The sequence below is a fragment of the Calliphora vicina genome, chromosome 1 (genome assembly GCF_958450345.1).
Source record: "Calliphora vicina chromosome 1, idCalVici1.1, whole genome shotgun sequence".
NCBI lineage: Eukaryota > Metazoa > Arthropoda > Insecta > Diptera > Calliphoridae > Calliphora > Calliphora vicina.
Genome location: NC_088780.1, coordinates 159879870 through 159901608, shown reverse-complemented (window position 1 = coordinate 159901608; position 21739 = coordinate 159879870). Strand labels below are relative to the sequence as shown.

The 21739-nt window shown below is 28.7% G+C and overlaps 1 protein-coding gene across 10 annotated transcripts in view; it reads right to left on the bottom strand.

Annotated features, from left to right (window-relative positions):
- The window catches only part of heph (polypyrimidine tract-binding protein 1 heph), a 381579-nt gene that overhangs the window by 173731 nt on the left and 186109 nt on the right, over positions 1-21739 (bottom strand). Inside the window, exons 1-2 of one of the 10 annotated variants that reach the window (XM_065516412.1) lie at positions 21006-21023; positions 20558-20631 (exon numbers count right to left, since the gene is read on the bottom strand). The exons of 6 other annotated variants lie outside the window; for them this stretch is intronic. Coding sequence is in view for 1 of the 4 variants with exons in the window: in XM_065516413.1 (XP_065372485.1) it covers positions 15404-15406 (3 nt within the window). In the remaining 3 variants the exon portion in view is untranslated. Of the gene's footprint in view, positions 1-15403; positions 15502-20557; positions 20701-21005; positions 21024-21739 lie in introns of those variants that run through there. 3 more of the 10 variants (XM_065516411.1, XM_065516414.1, XM_065516413.1) reach the window with 3 other exon arrangements.

Sequence of the window (21739 nt, the reverse complement as noted above, 5' to 3'; positions counted from 1 at the left end):
AAGTGTGAGTAGAATGTCATAGATATACCATGTACATCTATGGTATGTAGGTTTGTATTTATGTATAACCAAAAATTAGTAAGACTGATGTTAGTTTAAATTACTACAGATACAGGTGGATAATAAATAAGCTAAAGCACACACATTTGTAGGCAAACAGAAAGACAGACAGACATACAGACGTAACAGTTAGTTACTCATACAGTTAAGTTCATCATAGATTTGATAAACGAGAGACAATTGATAATTCATTGTTAATTTTGTTAATTATTGGTCCTTCGAACCAGAACAAAATACTTACACATTCTAAAATATCCGATACTCATTCCACTCTGCCTGCTCTTGAAAGGTGTTCAAGAAGCCCTATGAATCCCCTTATAATAACAAGTGATTAAATGAAAATAGTCTTCATCAAAAAAATAATGTGGAATTTTGTGCCAACAAAGCGTCATAAGCGGGAAGTTTTGCTTTACTTCTTTAATTTGAAAAAAAGTAGCGCTGAAGCCCACATATTGCTCACAAAAGTTTATGGTGAATGAATTCCATAGGTTTCAACGTGCGAGAGATGGTTTGTTCGGTTCAGAGGTGATGATTTTGACACGGAAGACAAAGATCGCCCAGGCCACCCAAAAAAGTTTGAAACTACGACTTAGAGGCATTACTCCATGAGGATTGTTGTCGAAGTCAAAAAAAAGCTTTGCAAAATCATTGACAGCTACTCAATTTGAAAACGTTTGCAGGCAACAGGATTCATCCAAAAGCAGGGAAATTGAGTACAATACGAATTCAGCTTGAACGCTATAAAAGAAATATTCATGGCGCTAAGGTAATGCTCTGTATTTGGAGGACCCAAAGGGAACTTTCTATTATAAGCTGCTGAAATCTGGCCAGACCATCACAGGGAACCTATACCGAACGCAACTGATTCGTTTGAAGCGAGCATTGGACATGAAACCGTAATATTACATCATAACAATGCTAGGCCACATGTTGCGAAGTTTTTCCTCACCGCCTTATAGTCCAGACCTTGTCCTGTCCGACTACTATTTGTTTCGATCGATGGAGAACGCTCTCTTTGGGATACGCTTCACTTCAGAACAGAGTATTCGTTCTTAACCTCAAAACATGAGCAGACCACAATGTAAAGTTAGCGCACAGGGCACGTACCTACATTTGCAACATTTCGGTTTATTTCGGATTAGGTCAAACTCAACAAAATTATATATACTAACATTGACCACATTTGGTGGTGTTGTTCATGGTCCTTCGAACCATCTGATTTTTAAATTATATCGAAAGAAGTAACTGGAAATATTTGCTTGAATTTAGAAAATTTTATAAAAGTTGTGGTCCTTCGAACCGAAACATATGCAACACATCTGAAATTGTTTAACAAACTTTTCAATATCCCCTCTTCTACGGCCCTTATAGCAAGAACATTTACTTAAAACGAAAGTGAGTTAATACTTTGAAGATTATATCATGGAACTAGAAATACTAAATACAACTTACAGAAACTGTTTTCTGAGTTCTTAAGCAAAAGTTTACATTTTTGTTTTTTTTTTATTTACTGAAAAACTATGAATAATGAGGAATGAAGTAGAAAATAAGAAACAACACCCCAATAACAAGATTTGTGTAAAGTGTGGAAGACATTAGGGGTGAGAACAGGCAGAACTACTTATTCATATTCATTTGATATCTAAGTAAATATTAACTAGCAGCATCACAGTTTTGCAAAAACTTAAGTGTGTAAGTGTAAGCCCAGCGGGAAATTCAGTTCATTTACAACGAACAACAACTGAAACATACACAGCAGCAGCAGCAGTATATTTAGAACAAGGTACAACTGTATAAACGTTAGTTAAACCAGCATAAAATACAAAAACGCACCCTCTAACACAAAGACATCATTAGTATCGCTTTACCCAGAGACATTTTAACGATGTTGGTAACTGGAAAAAGAAACCAAAAAAACTAAAAATTCCTTACACATATAAGTGTGAGTGTGTACTTTTTAAATGGGCGCGTGCTGTTCCGTTTTCCCCCAACAGAGCTGTCACTGTGTGGCATACATGTGTTAATTACAATGTGACTGACTTGTAAATGTTTTTGAAGGCAATATCCACACCAATTCTATAAACTTTCTTTTAAAAGGAACTAAAATTGTCGGAAAAAACGATTTTTTTTCAATAAATTTATAGTGCAAATGTCATAAGTATTTTAAGAAGTCGCAAGAAAAAGGTTGGAAGGTGTTGACTTTTTCTTATTTTACATTATTTATCATATTTTTTTAGTTCAAAATAAATCACTTAAAGTCATGATATCAAATCATCAAATCAAATAAACAAGATGGGGAAAAATAAATTATTGAAAAACAAACTTAAACTTGTTGTTGATTGAAATCCGTTTAGCTGAGAAATATTTGCTTTGCTGCTTTCGAAAAAAAAATGAAATAAAAAAAGGACGAAACAAATTGACGTAAGGAATGGAAAGAATTGTATGGAAAAAGTTTTTAATAAATTTAATGACATGTCTTTACGCAACGAAAACTTTTGATTTATGAGAAAACATTTCTCAATGACTTTTACGCCATGATTTGTTGAAGAAACAAGCAAATAAATAACATAAATAAAGATTTCCTATAAGAGTTTATTAAAATGTTGAGATTATTAGGGGTATTCAAAAGTTATTTGAAAAATTAAGGTAGTAAAATATAAGAACATATTTTAAACTAGTTATGGTGCATTAAGCATAACAGTTTTGGGTTCATTTCTGAAATAGAAAAATTAAGTTAAATAAAGGCTTAATTATTTGGTCCTTCGAACCATTTCTATAGATGAACATTTTGAAGTTCATCCTCAAAATACATTCAAGTTAAAATTTACATCTTTAAATATATTTAATTGTCCCAAAACCTGAGTTTAATCTATAACACAAAATAAAATGAATGGTCCTTCGAACCATGTTCTCATAGAAATTACCCATCCACATTCAAAAGTTAACTACAGAACCCAAGTATTAATTGCTTTAGTTTGATGGTCGTTGGAATTACTTTTTTAATATGAAATGATAATTCAAACACATTCAAATTAAAATAAAATTGTCGCTTTAAGAATGCATGAAATTCTGGCACAAGTACTTTTGAATTGCAAAAATGTTCGTTATATTTTTTAAAAAAAAAAATAGACAACTTAAATATAATTGCATTTTAAAATGCTAAATGGATCAAGAGCCAAAATTATTGTGAGAAATTTAAACTTGTTGGAAAATATCAGGCTGAAACTGAAAAACTACTGACATGTATGACCCTGTGCCCCATTTTGGTGCTTAACGGTGATGGCAGAGTAATTGATTCAATATAGAAAAATTGTGGTTATAACGTTTAATGGTCCTTCGAACCATGTTTTAGAAAGTAATGGTCCTTCAAACCCAATAATTAATATAAATTGTAGACTTTGTGTTAATTTCTAACTGATTTGGGTTGAAAAAGTTAATTTCTGAAAAAACTATATTCCTACATCTATCTATCTTCTATCTATATATATAAAAATGAAATGGTCCATGTATGTAATGGCATCACGTGAGAACGGCTGGAGCGATTTGGCTGATTTTTTTTTTATTCGATTCAAAATGTTCAGGAGATGGTTTGTAAAGAAAAAAAATTCAAAAATTCAGGGTAAATCTCGGATTTTTTTTTTTTTGAGTCCAGCCAACTGTAATAAAAAAGCTCCCTAAAGTATGCAGTACAAATTTAGATATTTTATTTGCAAATAAATAAGAACAGGCAGGTGAAGAACTAACATTAGTAAATGCTATCAACTAGTATTTTATACAAATTTGGGACAGACTTTCATGATTTTGTTCAAATCAATAACATTTTTACTAAATATTCCCATATCATGTACAAAACATTTAATTTAATCCAAAAACTTGTTGCATGTTCAAATACTTGCCATAAAAGGAACCTACCACCAAAATATAACAATAAATCGCTTTACAACTAAGTGGATTCATTAAGCAACAATTGTATTAGAAATATTTTTATATGTTTATCGTTAAAATGTAATCAAAAAAAAATATACAGACAAAAATGACAGTTTCAAACACCCCAAACTCCTTCCTCACTCACTTGAATAGCAGTAGACTTGGAAAGAATCAATAACATAAATTTCTATTTCAACGGGCAAAATAATACAATTCCAGCGATTAGATAATATAACCCAAGGGACATATGCCGAAATATGAAAAATACATACTAGCAATAATAAAAAAAAAACAAACAAAATAAGGGAAGGGGGGGCGGTTATATATTTTATGTTTATTATTAGTAAAACATACAGATAAAAATGAGAATTGATTGGGAAAAAAATAATAACAAAAAAAGGGGTAATATCACGACATAGAAATATTGATAAAGAGATTATGATTATGGAAAAAGTGACATACAGACAGACAGCTAGACTAAGAAAGTCCTTATTATTAAATTTTTTTGAAATATAACAAAAACCCTCAAATCTGTGTAACAATGACTGTCAAAGAAATCACGTGTTTCAATTTTTTTTTTTCCCGTTGCAGGCCAAAATCAATATTATGGAAACGAGTAAAAATCTGCAGAATAACAAAAAATTTTTTGCTGGCACAAAACTTAGCCAGGAAACGGAAATAAAAACATTGTCACCATGGAAAGTAGTTTCCTTGGCTAAAGTGAATTGAAAACAGAAAAAATAATAATAATAACGAATTAAAAAGTTATAAAATTATATAAGAAAAGCTATAAAGGATAAAACTAAATTTAACTTGTAGATTGTTTTTTATTGCACTGCCTGAACACAGAAAGAGTATTCGTTTGTTTGTGTGAGTAGCCGTTACAGTGTGAAGGACTTTTTTTTGGTTGTTGTTATTGCAAATGTTGGCCAAGCTAACTAAGGAAGTTATAATATTAGAGCAATGCTAGAGATGCAGAAAATTTAAATTACTTTTATAAGACAGCTACAAAAAACAAAACAACAACAGCAACAAAGTTTTAGTAGAAACTCAACACTCAAACTCTTTGTTGCTTGGGCTGTTGCTTAATGCTGGGGTGTTTTTTTGTACGTTTTTCACTTTTTTATAGTTTTTTGCAATTATTTTTTATTATTATATTTGTTTTTTTTTCTTTTATATAGTTTAGTTTTATTATTGCTGCAGTTGTTTGTTTTATGCAACAACACAAAATAAATGTAAAACAAATCTTAAGGATTAACAGGCTTTAACTTACTACTCGTACTTTCGCATAAATACAAACATCAAAAAAAGTATGTTTTAAATTTAATTTAAATGTTTTCTCTCTAACTAAACTATGTGCTAAATGTTATGAATTTATATTTTTCAAAATATTGTTAAAGAAAATAATAAAATATTCAATTAAACCTAAACTAACAATATTTTTTGCGTTGTTGTTAGTTCAGGTTTACTACATTTAGCAAAAGGATTAAAAACCAATAACATAAATATTTAGTAGTTGTTTTTTCCCTTCATGTAGCTATTGCTGCTATTTGTTTATTTTTATTTCATCTAAAAAAAAAACATAACCGATTTTTGTAGCTAAAAAAACAATAGAATTTTACGTTGAAAAAATATTTGTTATAAATTCTTTTTGGAGAATTTCAATCAGCATACGTAAGTAATATGCAGGTGTGTGTTGAAGGTTTCAAAAAAAAATATATATGGTAAATGGAAACTATTCTTACATACAAAATTAGATTTTACATATTTATAGAAGTTTTTTTCAAAAACAAACAGTTGAACAATAGTAGTCCTATACCAAATTGTTGGTAACATTTGTAATACTTTCTAATTACTAAATTTATACAACTATCAAACCATAAAAAACACGATATTTGAGTTAAAAAATAGTGACCTTTGATATTTTCTTTTTATTTTAAGGTGTTTTCAAAAAAACCTTTCAGTTTTGGTCCTTCGAATCATAGAAAACTATAGATTTTATTTTTAGGTGCTTTTTAAAATCAATTTTCTCTACTACACATTATTATTGTTTAAATTTTGTCTCATCAATAAATAAAAATAACTAAGAAGAAACAAAATTAATAAATTTTGTTTTTGGTCCTTCGAACCAATATAAAATATGCATTCTTTTAATAAAAATGTAAACTAATTACATTAATCTTCGAAATTTTGTTTAAAGTATCTTAGAAAAATTTATAATTACATCCTTTAAGCTACAAAATTAATGGTCCTTCGAACCCAGCACAAATTATAAATTTTAAGTAAAATAATTATAATATTGGGTGTATAACTTAAATGCTGGATCCATTACAATAACCAGAAGCATAAGATATCATATGTGAAGCTCGGCCAACCAGCCGAATCGACGCCAAAGCCAAATATGCATGGCGCTAAGGCAATGATCTCTATTTAGTATAGCAAAAGGGTCCTATCTACTGTGCGCTGCTGAAATATGGCCCAGAATATGCAGCCAGACATAAAACCGTAACATTCCATCAACTTAGCCCAACTTTTAAAAATTGCTTTAAAAATCTGATGATTATGGTCCTTCCAACCATTCCGCGAAATATTGAAAAAACGCGTGTAAATGTGTCTACCTAAATACTACAATAAAACAAATATTGTGATGGATCTTTTAAACGTGATTCCAAAAACAGTAGAAACCATAGTTTATTTTTGAAAAATTTAAAGCAGTAGAAAAGAGAGGTTAAAATCAAGTTAACTAAATGGTCCTTCCTTTTGGTACTTTTGAGATTGTTTTCAAAAGGCAAGAACTTGAAACTTTTCATTAATTTTATTACTTCTAAAGCTTATATGCCACTAATATTCTTAATTAAATCCAACATTAATTTAGCCATATAATTCTATAAACATGATTTCTATATAATTTTTAATTAGATTTTTGCATTAAAACTCTAAATATTAAAATAAATAATATTTAGCTACAAAAATAAAAAATGTCCGAAAAAAAACAGTATTTATAGAAATAATAAACAAAATAGTTTAATGTGCAAAAATCATTTAATCCTTTTAGACGCTTAAATAAAACAACAACATAAAATAAATAATAACCATATAGAATAAATTATAGAAAATAACATTTATTCTCACACCATTAAGTCACACTAAAAAAAAAACTAAAACTGAAAATAATAAAACTAATAATAATAAAAATGTAATAATAAAACAAATCCCCAGGAAATAAACTCATTTTATAAATTGTTTAAATTGAACACAACCCCAGCAACAAAACTAAACTCTACAAGTTATAAAAAGTAGAGGGGGTGAGACAAATAAAGCCAAGTTAATGTTACAACAATTGATAAAAAAAAAAACTAAAAAAAATATATTTTTTTTTTCTAACAACACAATTTTCCTTAGACCCTTTTTTCCAACAACAACTACTAATGCCAATGGTGTCGATAAAGACACATAAATTGACCAATTTATTTTTTGAGTGGGTGGAGCAAGACAAACAGACAGACTTTAACAGCTTTTAACTGCACATAAAGTACTTGTTCAATTATTTAATATACCCCCAACAAGACCTTTTTTTTCTATAAAAATGTGTTAGTATGTTTGTCTGTATTCAATATTTTCAGTAGTATGTATAATCGTTGCTCTAATGAACGTTGAAAATGCAATGAAATTGTTATTTTTTTAACCCGGATTTTTTTTTTCAATATATAAACTAACAAAATTCTGTTGTATTCCAATGAAATGAAATAAACAAAATTGTTTATAAAATATGCAATAATACATTAACACTAATCGATACAAAAAGGTGTATATAAATACATTAAAAGGATAAAGTGTAATACAACAAATGAATACAAAAAATAAATAAACCAACTCAATGAGTAACTAAGTGACTGACTGGCTGGCTGGCTGGCATATGTGGACTTAACTGGCCGAGGTGGCAGTCAGTGGTTATAGCAAATATTCCCCTCTTTTTTTATTATTATAAAAAATGGAAAATAATTATATGCAATTATATGCGGGTCTGTGGTGTATCCTGTTGCTAGAAAAACACCATTTCTAGGAATTTTCAAAATATTGTTAAAAATGTAAGTAAATTAGGATGTGTATCCATAAAGGAAATTGCTTGGAAAGATCTGTAAAATATATGTTAAGTACTGTAACCGAGATATATCCAAAAATATTGATCAATTTGAAGTAGTCGTGGCCTTTTGATAGTATCTCCACCCTTTATAAACCTATTTGGTTGTTTTTCAATACCAAATTTTCGCACATATGTATATGATATTGTTACAAAGTAGCATTAAAAATTTAAATTTAATCTTATAAACATTTCCAGAACTCGAAACTTCTGCTTTTCAACAATGTTTATAACACGCAATTAATAACATTGTTTGTAATAGGGCCCATACACAACACCATCATGATTGTTCAATCAAGTGATTGTGCCAGCTGATTGATCGTGTATGAGCTTGTGGTGTGATTGTACCACCTGCTGGTGCTTTATCAAAAATAGTTTGATATTTTTTTGATTGAACCAGCATTATTGAATCGTGTGTTGTAAAATTAGATCATAAAATTTAAATCGTCAAGACATAAATATCAAAAAATAAAAAAAAAATAAATATGAATGCCAAAGAAAAAAATATTTTGGGGAGAATTTTTCGAAGTTTATAAAAAAAATGCCTTGCCTATGAATTAAAAAACCAATGCTACAATAAAATGGTAGAACAATTGAAAGATGTGGGCCAAGAGCAAGAATGGTAAAAAAAATCAACGTTTTTCGAATACTGCAGGAACAGATGATGTTTTGGAGTCTTCGTTGTGGTATTACGATAAACTCCATTTTTGGAAGATCAGGAATGTTCCAGAGAAGAAAAATGTACCATCTTCTTTTAGAAGTTTAGTGTGTCCTAGTTCTCCTTTGTTTTCTAACCATTTCTTCATGCTAACACGTTTTTTTTTGATCATTTTTCGTTTTTGTTTATCATTATTCATTACAAACTTTTCCACACAATTTTTGGTAAAAAATTTATTTTGCATGCTGGAGTAATGTGTGCTTCAAGCTTAATTGCACAATCACTTCATTGCTTTATAATGATTGTGTTGTGTATGGGTATGGGTATATAAGTATAAAAACATTAACTTTTTTAAGCTAGAGCTATAAGCTCTAGAAATAGAACATTCTAGTTTTGTTCGCTAGAGAGATAATTCATGAAGCTACTAGAAGATGGTACTGTGTTTATACATAGTAACAGAAAATTGCGCTGTTAGCCTGTATTACCACTGTATTTTCAAGTATTTAATATAGGTAAGTGTGTATATTAAAAAAGAGTGACTATTTAAATTGTTGTATAAATTTAAATAAATAAAAAATTGTTACAATTTTAAACTACTAAACTGCTTTTATATGCATTCAAAATAATGAGGAAATAAACCACCGTTTTTTAAAAGATAAAAACGTAACAATATGCATAAGGAACGACTAAATTGATTGCCAATCAACTGATCTTGGTGTTAACTACCAACTAAATGATAGATAACCGCTTAAATCGAAGTTTACAAACGAATAATTCGATTAGAACAGTTTGGATGTCACAATAAATCTGTTTCCTCTAAAATTTGGATTTTATAAGGCCATTTTTTAATTAAGAATGAGTTTTGGAATATTGCAAATTTCCCAGTATTTGTTAGATTTTGTCGATTAGTAAAAAATCACAACTGTTTATATAATTGAATTTAGTTTTGTTATAAACAAACTTTCATAGATTAAAAAAATTGTAGCGATTTTAATTTTGTTCGGAATTAAGCAACATAGTTTTAAGGTGGTTCGAAGGACCATACCTTCTTAATCTTCTAATGCTTAAGCATACCTCAAGCGACTCATCGCAAAATGGAAATAAATGCAAATATAACTGATATTTCATTTCAAAAACTTTGAAAGCTTTTTAAAATAATTGAATTGAAATAATTATATGAGTTTTTGAAATTCAAAAATCAGTTATATTTGCATTTATTGTCATTTTTGAGATGAGTGCCTTGAGTATGATTGGACATTAGAGGGTTAATTTCAACGTCCCTTTTCACTTCAGCAACAAATCGAAAATCCAAATCAACCATGAGTAAATCGATACCATGATTCATACAATAAGGTTGGAGTTTCAGAAAGTGTGATTTTATTTGGTAACGTTCACAGTTGCCTCCATGTACGCGCAAAAGAAAAATTGATGAGATATCAGAAATAGGATTATACAATCATATAACATTGAAAATATTTAAATTTCAGTTTGGTTCGAAGGACCTAAGATATGGTTTAATTCAAAATCATTCGAAAGATCATAAATCACTTCACAAATTGTGACAAATCTACTGAACATATATAACATATAAGCAACAATAAACTTCCCAACGTTTCAACACCTCTTTAAAACATTTAACCTGGACAACAGTGTAGCGCAGGCCGTTATCTTTCAAAGCCATCACACACAACACATTAAGGGAATGCAGCAAAGCATGAGGGGCAACAAAAACATCAACAACAACAACTAAAATAGTGATAAGCACTTATTTTAAAATTTAAAAGCGCGTTGGCATGGCATATTTAGACCCTATACGATAAAAAAGCTAATAAATATGCATGAAGCTAGCTGCAAAGGTGGTAACGTAGGAAGGAAATATAGAAGGATATAGCAGAAACTTGTATGTTTGCAATACTAGAGGGCGACTCAGAGATACAGAGAGTGTGAGAGAGAGAGAGGACAATTGGTTTTAATATTTTATAGGCGCCTACTTCATTAAATTTAAATATAGGGTTTACTACTATTACAGGAAAAACCGCACAGAAAACAATATGAAACTATAGATAAAGGATCTGAGATACACACACAATTAATTTCAGGTTAGCCTAGCTATAGATGGTGTACACTAGAATTGCTGTGGTTTTTTTTTTCACAATTCTCTTACAAAGTTGCAAAATCACCTTGGTAAGGGAATACAGTCACATGTTTATAATGGTTACATTTGCATTGGGGAGAATTTAAAAACAATTGATAAACTATTAAAGGTTTAAATAAAATGTTGTAAGATGTCATTTGTTTAATGCGGTAGGGATCATCAAGTGTCTCTCCGATTCCCATTAGACTTTTGTCGTTAAAGTGGTAATTGTGGTCAATATTATTATTTATGTTAGCAAATAATTTTCCTTAATGGCTGTTATTATTGAATTGGCATAAAATGTATTTAGAGCAAAAAAAATGCTTATAATAACAATTTTGTTTTAAATAATTAAATAATCCAGGAATTCTTAATGAAATAATTAAATTTAATCATATAGAAAAAAAAAAAGAAAAATAACTTAAGGAAAACACATTGTTACAAATACTTAATTGAATTGTTTCAAAACAAGACATTAAAAAGGATATTTATGAATTTAATAAACTAATTAACTAAATTTAAAACAAAACACAAAACACACACAGAGAGAGAGGGAGAGAGAGAGAGAGAAGAAAGAAACAACTATTTAACTAATAGATCAACTACTTTTATACTCAGTACTTTACAGCAATTACTTATTTACAGTTAGATAAATACATATAGAGAGAGAGGGAGAAAGAGAGTGTAGTAAAGTAAAGTAATAGTAGCTACAGAGAGTTAAAGAGAACAACATTCAAAGCCATGAATGATAGATAAAACAAGAAATCAAGTTCTTTCTTTTATCTCACATTTACCACAGGATCTTTAGGATTTTAGGGATTTTTAAGGTTAGGAATTGGGATTATTTTTTTAAAGGTTGAGATTTGAATTATGTTTTTTTGTTTTGTTTTGTTGCTCTAGGCGAAAAGTAGACACAAACCTTTTTAGGAGAAGATAGGTGTAATGAAGATGGCGATGGCATAGAACAATCAGAAGAAGCAGAACTGCAACGACTTGAGCTGGAGCAGTTCGAAGCCAAAGAAGTGGCCTGGCTGTGCATGGCCACTGGTGAGGTGGCCAATAACAATTTCGAAGTCTTATTGGCCAACTCGATAGTGGGACAGCCAGGAGCACTACCCAGCAAACCAGCACCTGGACGCATACCAACATAACCGCCACCCAACTTACTAGACACTTGATTGGGTGTTTTAGTGAAATGATATTTGTGGCTAAAGTCGTTGGTTTGTAGCAAGCCATTGGGAGCACCACCCAAGAGACCAGGGCCAGAGTTTTTCAAAGCATGGTGGTGGCCATTAGTGTTGATAGACGTAAAAGCGTTTGTTGTAGCCAGAGCATTTAGGAAAGCCCCGCCAGTCGCTGCAGTTGCTGCTGGAGAAGAACTAGTTGCAGATAGACTAATGTTATTATTTACATTATTGGATGGAGTAGTTGTTGACGACGATGATGAAGTCGTACCAGCCATATTTGCTGCAAACATAGCAGCTGCCACCGCTGCCGAGCCATTGCAGGTGGGTATAATCGTCAAGGGTGTAGCGGCGGTCGTGGAAAAGAAAGCGGCCGTGGCCGGCTGTTGCTGCTGCTGAGTCGCCTGACCCAATAAATTCGAATTGTATTTGGTGGGCGTAGTGGGTGAGGTGGCATTGTTCACTTGCATCTGCATATAGGTTTGTAATATTTGCAACTGTTGCTGCTGCTGTTGTTGTTGCTGCTGTTGTTGAGCCACAGCAGCCTGTTGCTGCTGCTGCTGTTGTTGTTGCTGGGCATAGAATTGTTGCATCTGAAATTGATGCTGCTGTTGTTGTTGCTGCTGCTGCTGTTGCTGTTGATGCAGCATAGTGGCAGCGGCTGCTGCAGCAGCAGCTGTTGCTGGATACGTGGCCGTTGTATACGTTTGTGGCGTCATATGCAAATGATGAGGATGCGCTGGTGTTGGTGCCGCTTGTAACAACTGCATTTGCTGTTTGTGGTTGGTTTTTACAAAATTGTTTAGTAGTGTATATATTTGTTTAATAAATATTAATGTTTTAATAATTGTAAAAAACGTAGTGATTATTTTTATATAGTAACATAAAATTATAATTTAATAAAAACAAAGTTTCGAAAAAAAACTTAAAAATATTAATAAAATAGTTTATATTTTGAATGAAAAAAATAGTGTATTTAAAAACATTTTAAAATGCCTAAAAGTGCTGAGTTGAGATAAACTTTTAAACAATTTAATAAAAAATTATATTTAAATTTAAAAAAAAGCAAAAAGGAAAACATTTTTTTTTATTGTTAAAAAGTAACAAAATTGTTATTAACTAGGATTAGTATTAAATAGCTTAAAAAAAAGAGTATAGAGAACCAGTGAAATATACTACAAAGTGGGTGAAAATTTTAATATTTTAAAAGAGCTTGAGTGAAAATATTTTTAAAAAAATAGAAGTAGAGCAGTGTAGATTAGAGCAGAGTTGTATATTTAGCCAGACCATTATAGCATTTAGTAGAGACAGTTAGTTAAGTTAGTAAGTAGTTAGTTAGTTATTTTATTAACAATAAAACTTTAAAGTAAACCAAAAACAAAAAGGTTAGTAGTATTTAAATAAGTTGAATAACAGCAGTACTTTTTTCATCGTCTACTAAGTAGCAGTAGTTAACATTTTCAATAAACTCATTTCAAAAGAAAACCAAGAGTGAGTTACTTATAAATTTATTGAGAAATTCAGAAAATTTGTTCTATAATAGAAAATTTTTATTTATGTTTGAAAATGTTTTAAATATTTAGTTAATTTTGTTTTTAAATAAAAGGCCTGATTAATAATAGCTTATAATAATGTATTTGAAACATTTTCTGAAAAAAAAAAAATCATCAACTAATAATTTATGTTTTAGAGGAAATATATGTAAAGTTTCACTTTCGCAGGAAGTCACGCTGTAAGACCATCCTAATAAATAATTTTTATATTTCGGTTAAATATTAAAATATTTGGCTTTGTTTAGACAGAAAATATGTTGCTGCAAATATCGAATTATTTTAGTAAAATAGTGTTTGATTATTTAAGATTTCTTTATTCAAATATTTTAAATTGGAAATGAATATAATTTTTTTAAATTCGCCATCCTAAAATTATATCAGAATTTAATTGAGCTTTGAAGGATCTGATTTGAGTTTCAACTATGGAATGATATTCCATATTCTTCATAAAAAATCAAACAACAATGTTAATTTATGTCATAAGGCTGGCATTTAAAAGAATTCTAAATTTCAGCTTGGTTCGAAGGACCATCTACTTAAGTAAGAAATTCTTGAAAATATAGAATTATAGCGTTAAATTTTGTCATGTTAAAATATTACTGATAATCATGACCATAATTCTTTATAAATTTCTCATACATTAACTATATTGCTTAAAAGCTAGAGTAAATAAATAAATTTACATTACTATTCTAACCCCCATTAACACAAAGTCTGGTTATGCCTTAACAAATAGTTATATTGTCGGTTAAAATTATTTTTGTATGAAAACTGTCAGTATAACTATTAATTAACACATAACCAGCCTTCGTGTTACTGGGGGTAAGATTGTAACTGTAAAATGCCCGCCTCTTTTTTGCTCCACCGACTTCTACGAAACATTCACATTTTTCGGAGAAAAAACTCAACCATTACTTTCTTCATTTGAATGGGAAACTTTGTTTCGTTTGAAAATTTAAAGCCGCAAATGAAAATATCCTTCACTGGTTTCACATATATAAGAAACTCACACATAGACGGTGCCCGCTGGAGACCAATGCCATAGACTGTTAAATTCTAAAAATCCAGGTATGTGAAAAACCAGTGCTCTCAGCTACATGTGTTCCATATAAGTCGGAAAGATCGAATCGGTGTTAACGTACTCGGACCACTTATATTTCAACCTGTTATTACAACCGAAAATCTTTATTCTATTTCTATGATACAAATGTAATAAATTGCTGGTAATATGATTGAACATATGATTTACTAACAGTTTGGTTCGAAGGACCATATAAATCATGAGAATTCATTTCAAATTAACACACTTTGAAACGTCTAATATACAAACTACATGACTTATAAGTTGTTTATTAATGTCTGGCTTATACCATGATATTTATTTGATAATAAACGTCAATAGAATAAATCAATATTTCTATCAATTGTTGATGTGGAATTAGTTATGATTTCATTAAGATTGTGTAAAATCTCAAAATTTTTTATAAAATATAAATTAATTTGAACTAACTCTAGAAACTAGAAAAGGATTTTCTTAAAATTATTGCAAAAAATTCGGATGATAATGACAGCTGTCACTTTGTTTTGAAAAACCTTTGAAAATGTTTCAAATACATTTACTATAAAGCTAAAAAAAAGAAATCTGAATTAAGTTTTATTATATTTACTTCTAAAGCCCTTAAATTGCAATAATATTTGGAAATAAAGTTCTTAGGATTTTGAAGACTTAGAGAAACTTCTTCTTACCATTATAAATTTAGTTTAAACTCTTTTTTTTATTTTTTTGATGAAGCTGAAGTTGACTTTAGATGCTGTAGTTGACTGTAACTTGCAAAATTTCTTTTTAGTTTTTTTTTTATTTTCCTTTATTTAAAACGTTTAAAAGCACTGACACAAAATATTTGTTTTTATTATACCTTTATTTATTTTTTTTTTTTGGCAAATTTAATTTACTTTTAATGTTTGCAATTATATATAGGAATTGTTTTAATTTAAGGTTTATTTATGATGTTGTTTTAGTTGTAGTTGTTGTATTATAACGAAATTATTGCGGTATTTAAGAGGTTAGGAAGGAAGTAATTGTCGTTAGAAGGAGGTTGGGGGAACAAAAATAATTTTTGTGGTGAAATGTGATTGAATATGGGTGGTTTTGTTTGGCCTTAAAATTTGACCAATTGATTGTATTTATGTTTGTTTTTTTTTTATTTTTCTCTGATTTAGCAATTATTTTAATTAAACAAATTGTTGCCTTGATTGTTTTATATTATACACTTTGATTGATTATTTGATTAGGTCTTTTATAGTTATAAATAATTTCTTATTACTTATTTGCTAAAATATCTATAACTATAACTATATGTAATGTAATGTAAATTCTGTAGATTGTTTAGAGCTGATTGATTATTTGTTAAGAGATTAAAAATTTGAGTAAAAACGTTATTGAAACACTTTAAGTTTAAGTTGGATTTAATGCCTATAAATAGTTGTTATAGATGATTGAATAAGATTGTCAATAAGAATATTTATTGGTTTGAGTTTAAATAGCTTTTAAATATATAAATATAAATTTGTGCAATAGTTTGAGTTTAAGTATATAAGGGTTTGATTGTATTCTAATTGATTTGAGTATATATTGAGATAAAATTTGATGATTAAATATGTTTAGAATTTAAGATTATTTATTATACGCTTATAAAATGCATAAAGTTGGAGTACAAAAATTTGTAGAGAGATTGTCAGAGTTATGGATTGTTATATAAAGATCACACAGTTTTTTTTTATTTTGAGGGGGTTTAGAAAATAGCTCGCTATTAAGATTGTCGCTTAGTGTTAGAAGTGTTAAAAGGGAAATCACACAGTATAGTATAAATAGTAAGAATTTTTAATATTATTTGTTTAAATATATGTATGTATATTGTTTGATATTTATACGCTATTTATTTTGAATGATTGTCAAAACGCGCTTTCTTGAGTTAGTTTTTTTTATATGTTTTAATACAATTTAGGATTTTAGGCAACAAATATATTGCTCAAAATCCCACTAACTGGTTTTAATAAAATCTTATTTAACTTAAGTTTATATAATAATAATTATCAGTAATTATTATTAGTACAATTTAATTTTAATACTACCAGAAATATTTCACAAAAGTGTTTTAAAAGTTTTGGTTTTTGTACCGGAGAGTATGTAAATAAGTTAATATTTTTTCTGCTAATTCTGTTTTTTTCTTTTTTTTATACAATTGACTTGGGTTTGAGGGACTGAATTCTTTTTCCAATCCTCTTTTGATTGCTAAAAATTTTAATGGATTTGTAGTTTTAAGGGGAATTTCTCTATTATTATTTTAATTTATTTTATTAATTATAAAACAACCTTACGAATTGCTAATTGATTTGTTTGTTAATTTTACAGTTTTAATTTTTTTTATAATTTTTCTTTAGTTTTTTTTTTTTTTGTGGGGGACAAAAACAACCTTGTTTTATAATTTTTCTTTACAGTTAAAAGTTTCTTTAAAATTTACAATTTACTTTTTAATAAAAATATTTTCTCTTTTTCTTTTTAATACATAAAAATTTTTCAATATATTTATGTTTTATTTCAAATTCTAAGCTCCTTTTTCTTTAAAAAATCTCTCTTCATTTGTTTTATATTCTTTGTTGATATGTAAAAAATTAATACTGTTAATTTGCAGTTATTGTTTAAGCAACAATTTGTTAAACAATTTCTTTAACTTTAAAATCTTTTTTAGTGTTAATGAGTTTGTGATTGTTAAAATGTTGGTTTTAAGGATTTCTTTTGTAAGGATTTATAGAAAGGATACCACAAATGTTAGTAACAGTTGCTGTTGTTTATTACTACATATTATTCAATTTTTGTTTGGGGGAAAAAAAGAGTTAGTATTAGTTTGTTATTAGTATAGAAATAAATTATAGAAAAAACAACATAAAAAACAGTAAGTGACAAAAAACCTTTAACAATTTAAACAAAATATAATAATAAACTGGACTATGACATAAATACACATTGTAATTACTACCATATGCATTACTTGGAAGTAGTTAGGTAATGGTTGGCTTGTAAAATGATTTATGAATACATATTAGACATATTGGGTACATTCACAGTAAAGCAATTGTGACAAGACATTGCATTTAGTAACGAATATTTTACACATAAGTAATAGAAATGTTTTCAATAAAAGGTATCAGGATTTGCTCTTCATCCCGTACTTCTTTATAGTTTTTTCTAAGTACCAAAATAGAACATCAGATGTTTCAATTCCTTATTAAGTTTAAGTTCTATAGTAGAGTTTACATGTCACTGATGAAGTTTTTATGGTCAAGAGAGTTAAGCAACAAGAAATGTTTAATAAAAATTCAGAAAATTTATATTATGCTCTAATTTAAAAAATAAAAAACTTAAAGAAAGATTTAGTAGTTTTTAGCATAGTCTTTTCATAAATCATTATTTTGTGGGGTGCTAGGCTTAAGTTTTTGTTCTTAAACTTTACTGTAATGTCTTATTTAAATTTGCAATTTTTTGCCACTTATTGTTTGTGTTAATGGAAAATTTTGAAAATTAGTTATTAATCACATACCACAAAATCTTAATAAAAATCGAAAAAATAAAATGTAACAAAATGTTTTCAACACAAAAAGTTTTTGAAATAAGTAGAAACATAATAACTAAAAATTACCAGCACTGGGTTCGAAGGACCAGATTTTTGCATAAACATATGTATGTATATATAAATATAAATATCAAGATTTAAGATAATGATTCATTTACAAATATGCTACTCCTTTAAACGGTTTTTAAGAAAAGTAATTCATTGTAATAACTCATAATTTTACATCATTTTCAAATGAAAAATTATCTTAAAATTTATCAATTTTATTTCATTTTAGAAAACGAAACGTTTTGAAACCAATTTTTTAAGTATAGTAAGCCCTTCTAATTTATTGGTACAATCAATAAATTTATTTACAACTAGTGAATTTTTTGGTTAAAATAGCAGGAAGTTAAAATAAAAAAATCATTTGTTTAATTTAATCAGCTGTTTAATGGTCTATATAATAAAATCTCGAGAAAATTTTTGGATTTCAAGGGAAATGAAATAAAAATAATTTTGAAATTGTTTGTCAGCACAGTAAGAATAATCCTTTTGAAAGGGCACCACGATATACTAAATGATAGTGAGCTGAACTATCAGTCTGAGGGTTGCGGGTTCGATTCCCACCAAATACTTTAGGTGCTTGGCAGTTTGTGTTTGTTATATAATGAAATATATCAATTGTAACAATTGTAATTTTTTTCTGTATGATTCGATTATATCCATAGATTTTTTCGATACAAGATTGGATTAGCAATAAAATCGGTTACCACAAGTGAAAAAAATCTAATGAATCTGTGCTGAAATAATATAGAAATACGGAAATTTCTAAACTTTCCGTATTTCCCGAATAGAAATCCTACGGTAAAGCAATTTAAAGGCAGGACTTATGTGGTTGCAGATTTAGTAAAGATTAACAAAACAAAAGAGAACAGCTCAGATACGAAAATTCTAAAAACATAAGTTCTTTGCCAGCATCTCAGCGCACGTCTTTACTTCTTAAATTTAAAAATATTGTGTCGCTTATGGTGAATATGTTCAATTGGTTTCAACGTGCGAGACATGATGATTTGTGTGGTTCAGAGGAGGTGATTTTGACACGAAAGACAAAGACAGACCATCAAAAAAAGTTTGAAAACCAAGAATTGCTGGCAAATTTCAACAAAATCATTGGGAGCTAATCAAGCAGCAATTTCGAAACGTTTGCAAGCAGCAGGATTCATCCAATAGCAGGGAAATTGGCTACCATATGAATTAAAGCCGAGAGACCTTGAAAGATGATTTTGCATGTCCGAAATGAGGCTTGAAGGCTGTAAATAAAAATCATTTGTGCACCGAATCATTACTTGCGATGAAAAATGGATCCATTACAATAACCCGAAGCGTAAGAGATTGTACGTGAAGTCCGACCAACCAGACGAATCGATGCTCTGTATTTGGTGGGAGCAAAAGGGTCCTATCTATTATGAGCTGCTCAAATCTTACCAGACCATCATAGGGAAACTGTACCGAACGCAACTAATTCATTTGAAGAGAGCATTGACCAAAAAACGGCCAGACATGAGACCGTAATGTACCATTATGGCAACGCTCAGCCACTGGTAAAAAGTATTTAGAATGAAGGGGTTGGGAAGTTTCGATCGATGCAGAACGCTCTCTAGGATACTTCACTTTGGAACAGAGTATCCAATATTGGCTTGATTCGTTCGTGGCCTTCAAAGATGAGCAGATCTTTTAGCTCGGAATCCATATGTTGCCAGAAAGATGGGAAAAGATCATAACAAGGGCCAATACTTTGAATAAATTTATATTGTACAAATGTTTCAAAATAAAATCAAAAAATTTGAAGAAAAAAATCCCAATTTTTTAAGTCATACAATACATTATTTAAATTTCGAACATTATTTGTTGCTCTTACACAATCTATGTAAGATGTAATAAACATTTGCAGAAAATATAATTTGGGCTTAAATTAGTTGCAAATTATTTATATATCTTTAGTTTCAAATGCAAAAATTTCAATTGAATAATAAAAAATAGTTTTGCTGTTGCCAACAAAGAACTTAAAAATTCGCTTACTACAATTACTCTAGTCTTCTTGAGTATAATTTAAATTTGAAAATGAAGCAAACATTTTATAAATATTCAAATTCTGCTGGTTTTACAACTAAAAACATTCTGAGCAAAAAAATTCATAAGAAAAACTTAATACGAAAATGTATATAAAAATTAATGTAAAGTAAATAAAGTAATAAATAAATAAAAAGTAAACTTGTGTAAACATTACCAATTAGTGTAGTCAAAAAGTTTGGTGATGAAAAGTAAGTAAGAGAGTTTTAAATAATTTGTTTATATATTTTTCTTTTTGTTGACTCAAAATATTCAAACTTTTCTTTTGGTGAATTATTTTTTTGGCGCTGAATGGATTGATTCAATATGTGGCTGCTTTAAAGGTTTGCACTTTTACTTTTTTTGTTTTTAAAAATATTTTGATTTTTAAAAATATTGCACTGGGTTTTTAAAGGTTTTATTTGTTAAACACTATTTTGATTGATATTTTGATTAATTTTTTTTTTAAAGGTTTTCAGTTGTTTAAGATTGTAGAACTTGAATTAAACACTAGAATTAAAGAAAAATATAAATTAATTATAATTATTATCATATTTTTAGATTTAAATTAAATATTTCTTTCAAAATTTTATAACTTTTTTTCTTCTTTCTTGTATTTTTTTATATATTTCTTTTTTTTTTTGTAGGACGTGTTACTTGTTTTAATGACTTTGAGGAATTACTTGTTATGTTGTTATTGTTGCACACTTATAATATCTTTCCAAAAAACACTTAAACACTACACATTTTAGTTATAAACATTTTTTTGTTTCATTTATTTTGTTCTTTTTATAGATACTTTTGAGTTAAACTCAGAATTGAAGAAGTCTATATATATATATTTATATGAAAGGTATAGTGTTAAGAATAGTGGAGGAAAAAGATATGAGGAGAGTACAACAAGTAGTAGAAAGAAGCATTCAAATACTTGTGTTACCACAATTCAGTTTGGTTAAACATTTAGGCCTACTATTGTTAGTATCTAGTGGTAGGTATTAATATTTCTTGTTATTTCTATTTGTTTTAAGTATGTTTTCTTGTCTATACTTAGGTAGTTTAGACCATTAAGGTAATAATAACCATCATCATCATCATGCTGCTGCTGATGATGATGACTTTTTATTTCATTCTTATGTTCTTTTCAATTCTTGGCCTTTTTCTTTTGTGGTTTATTTTTGTATTTCTTAGGTTTAATACTTTTTTAGGCTTATAAGAATGTGTGTGTTTTGAGTATGGAAAAAAGATAAAGTAATTCAGCAAAGTCTCTTAAGTGTTTTTTTGTTTTTTTTTATTTGAAATTGCTTAAAAAGGTTGCCAACTTGTGTAGCTTCGCTCTTTTGTTGTTGTTTTCTTGTTGTTT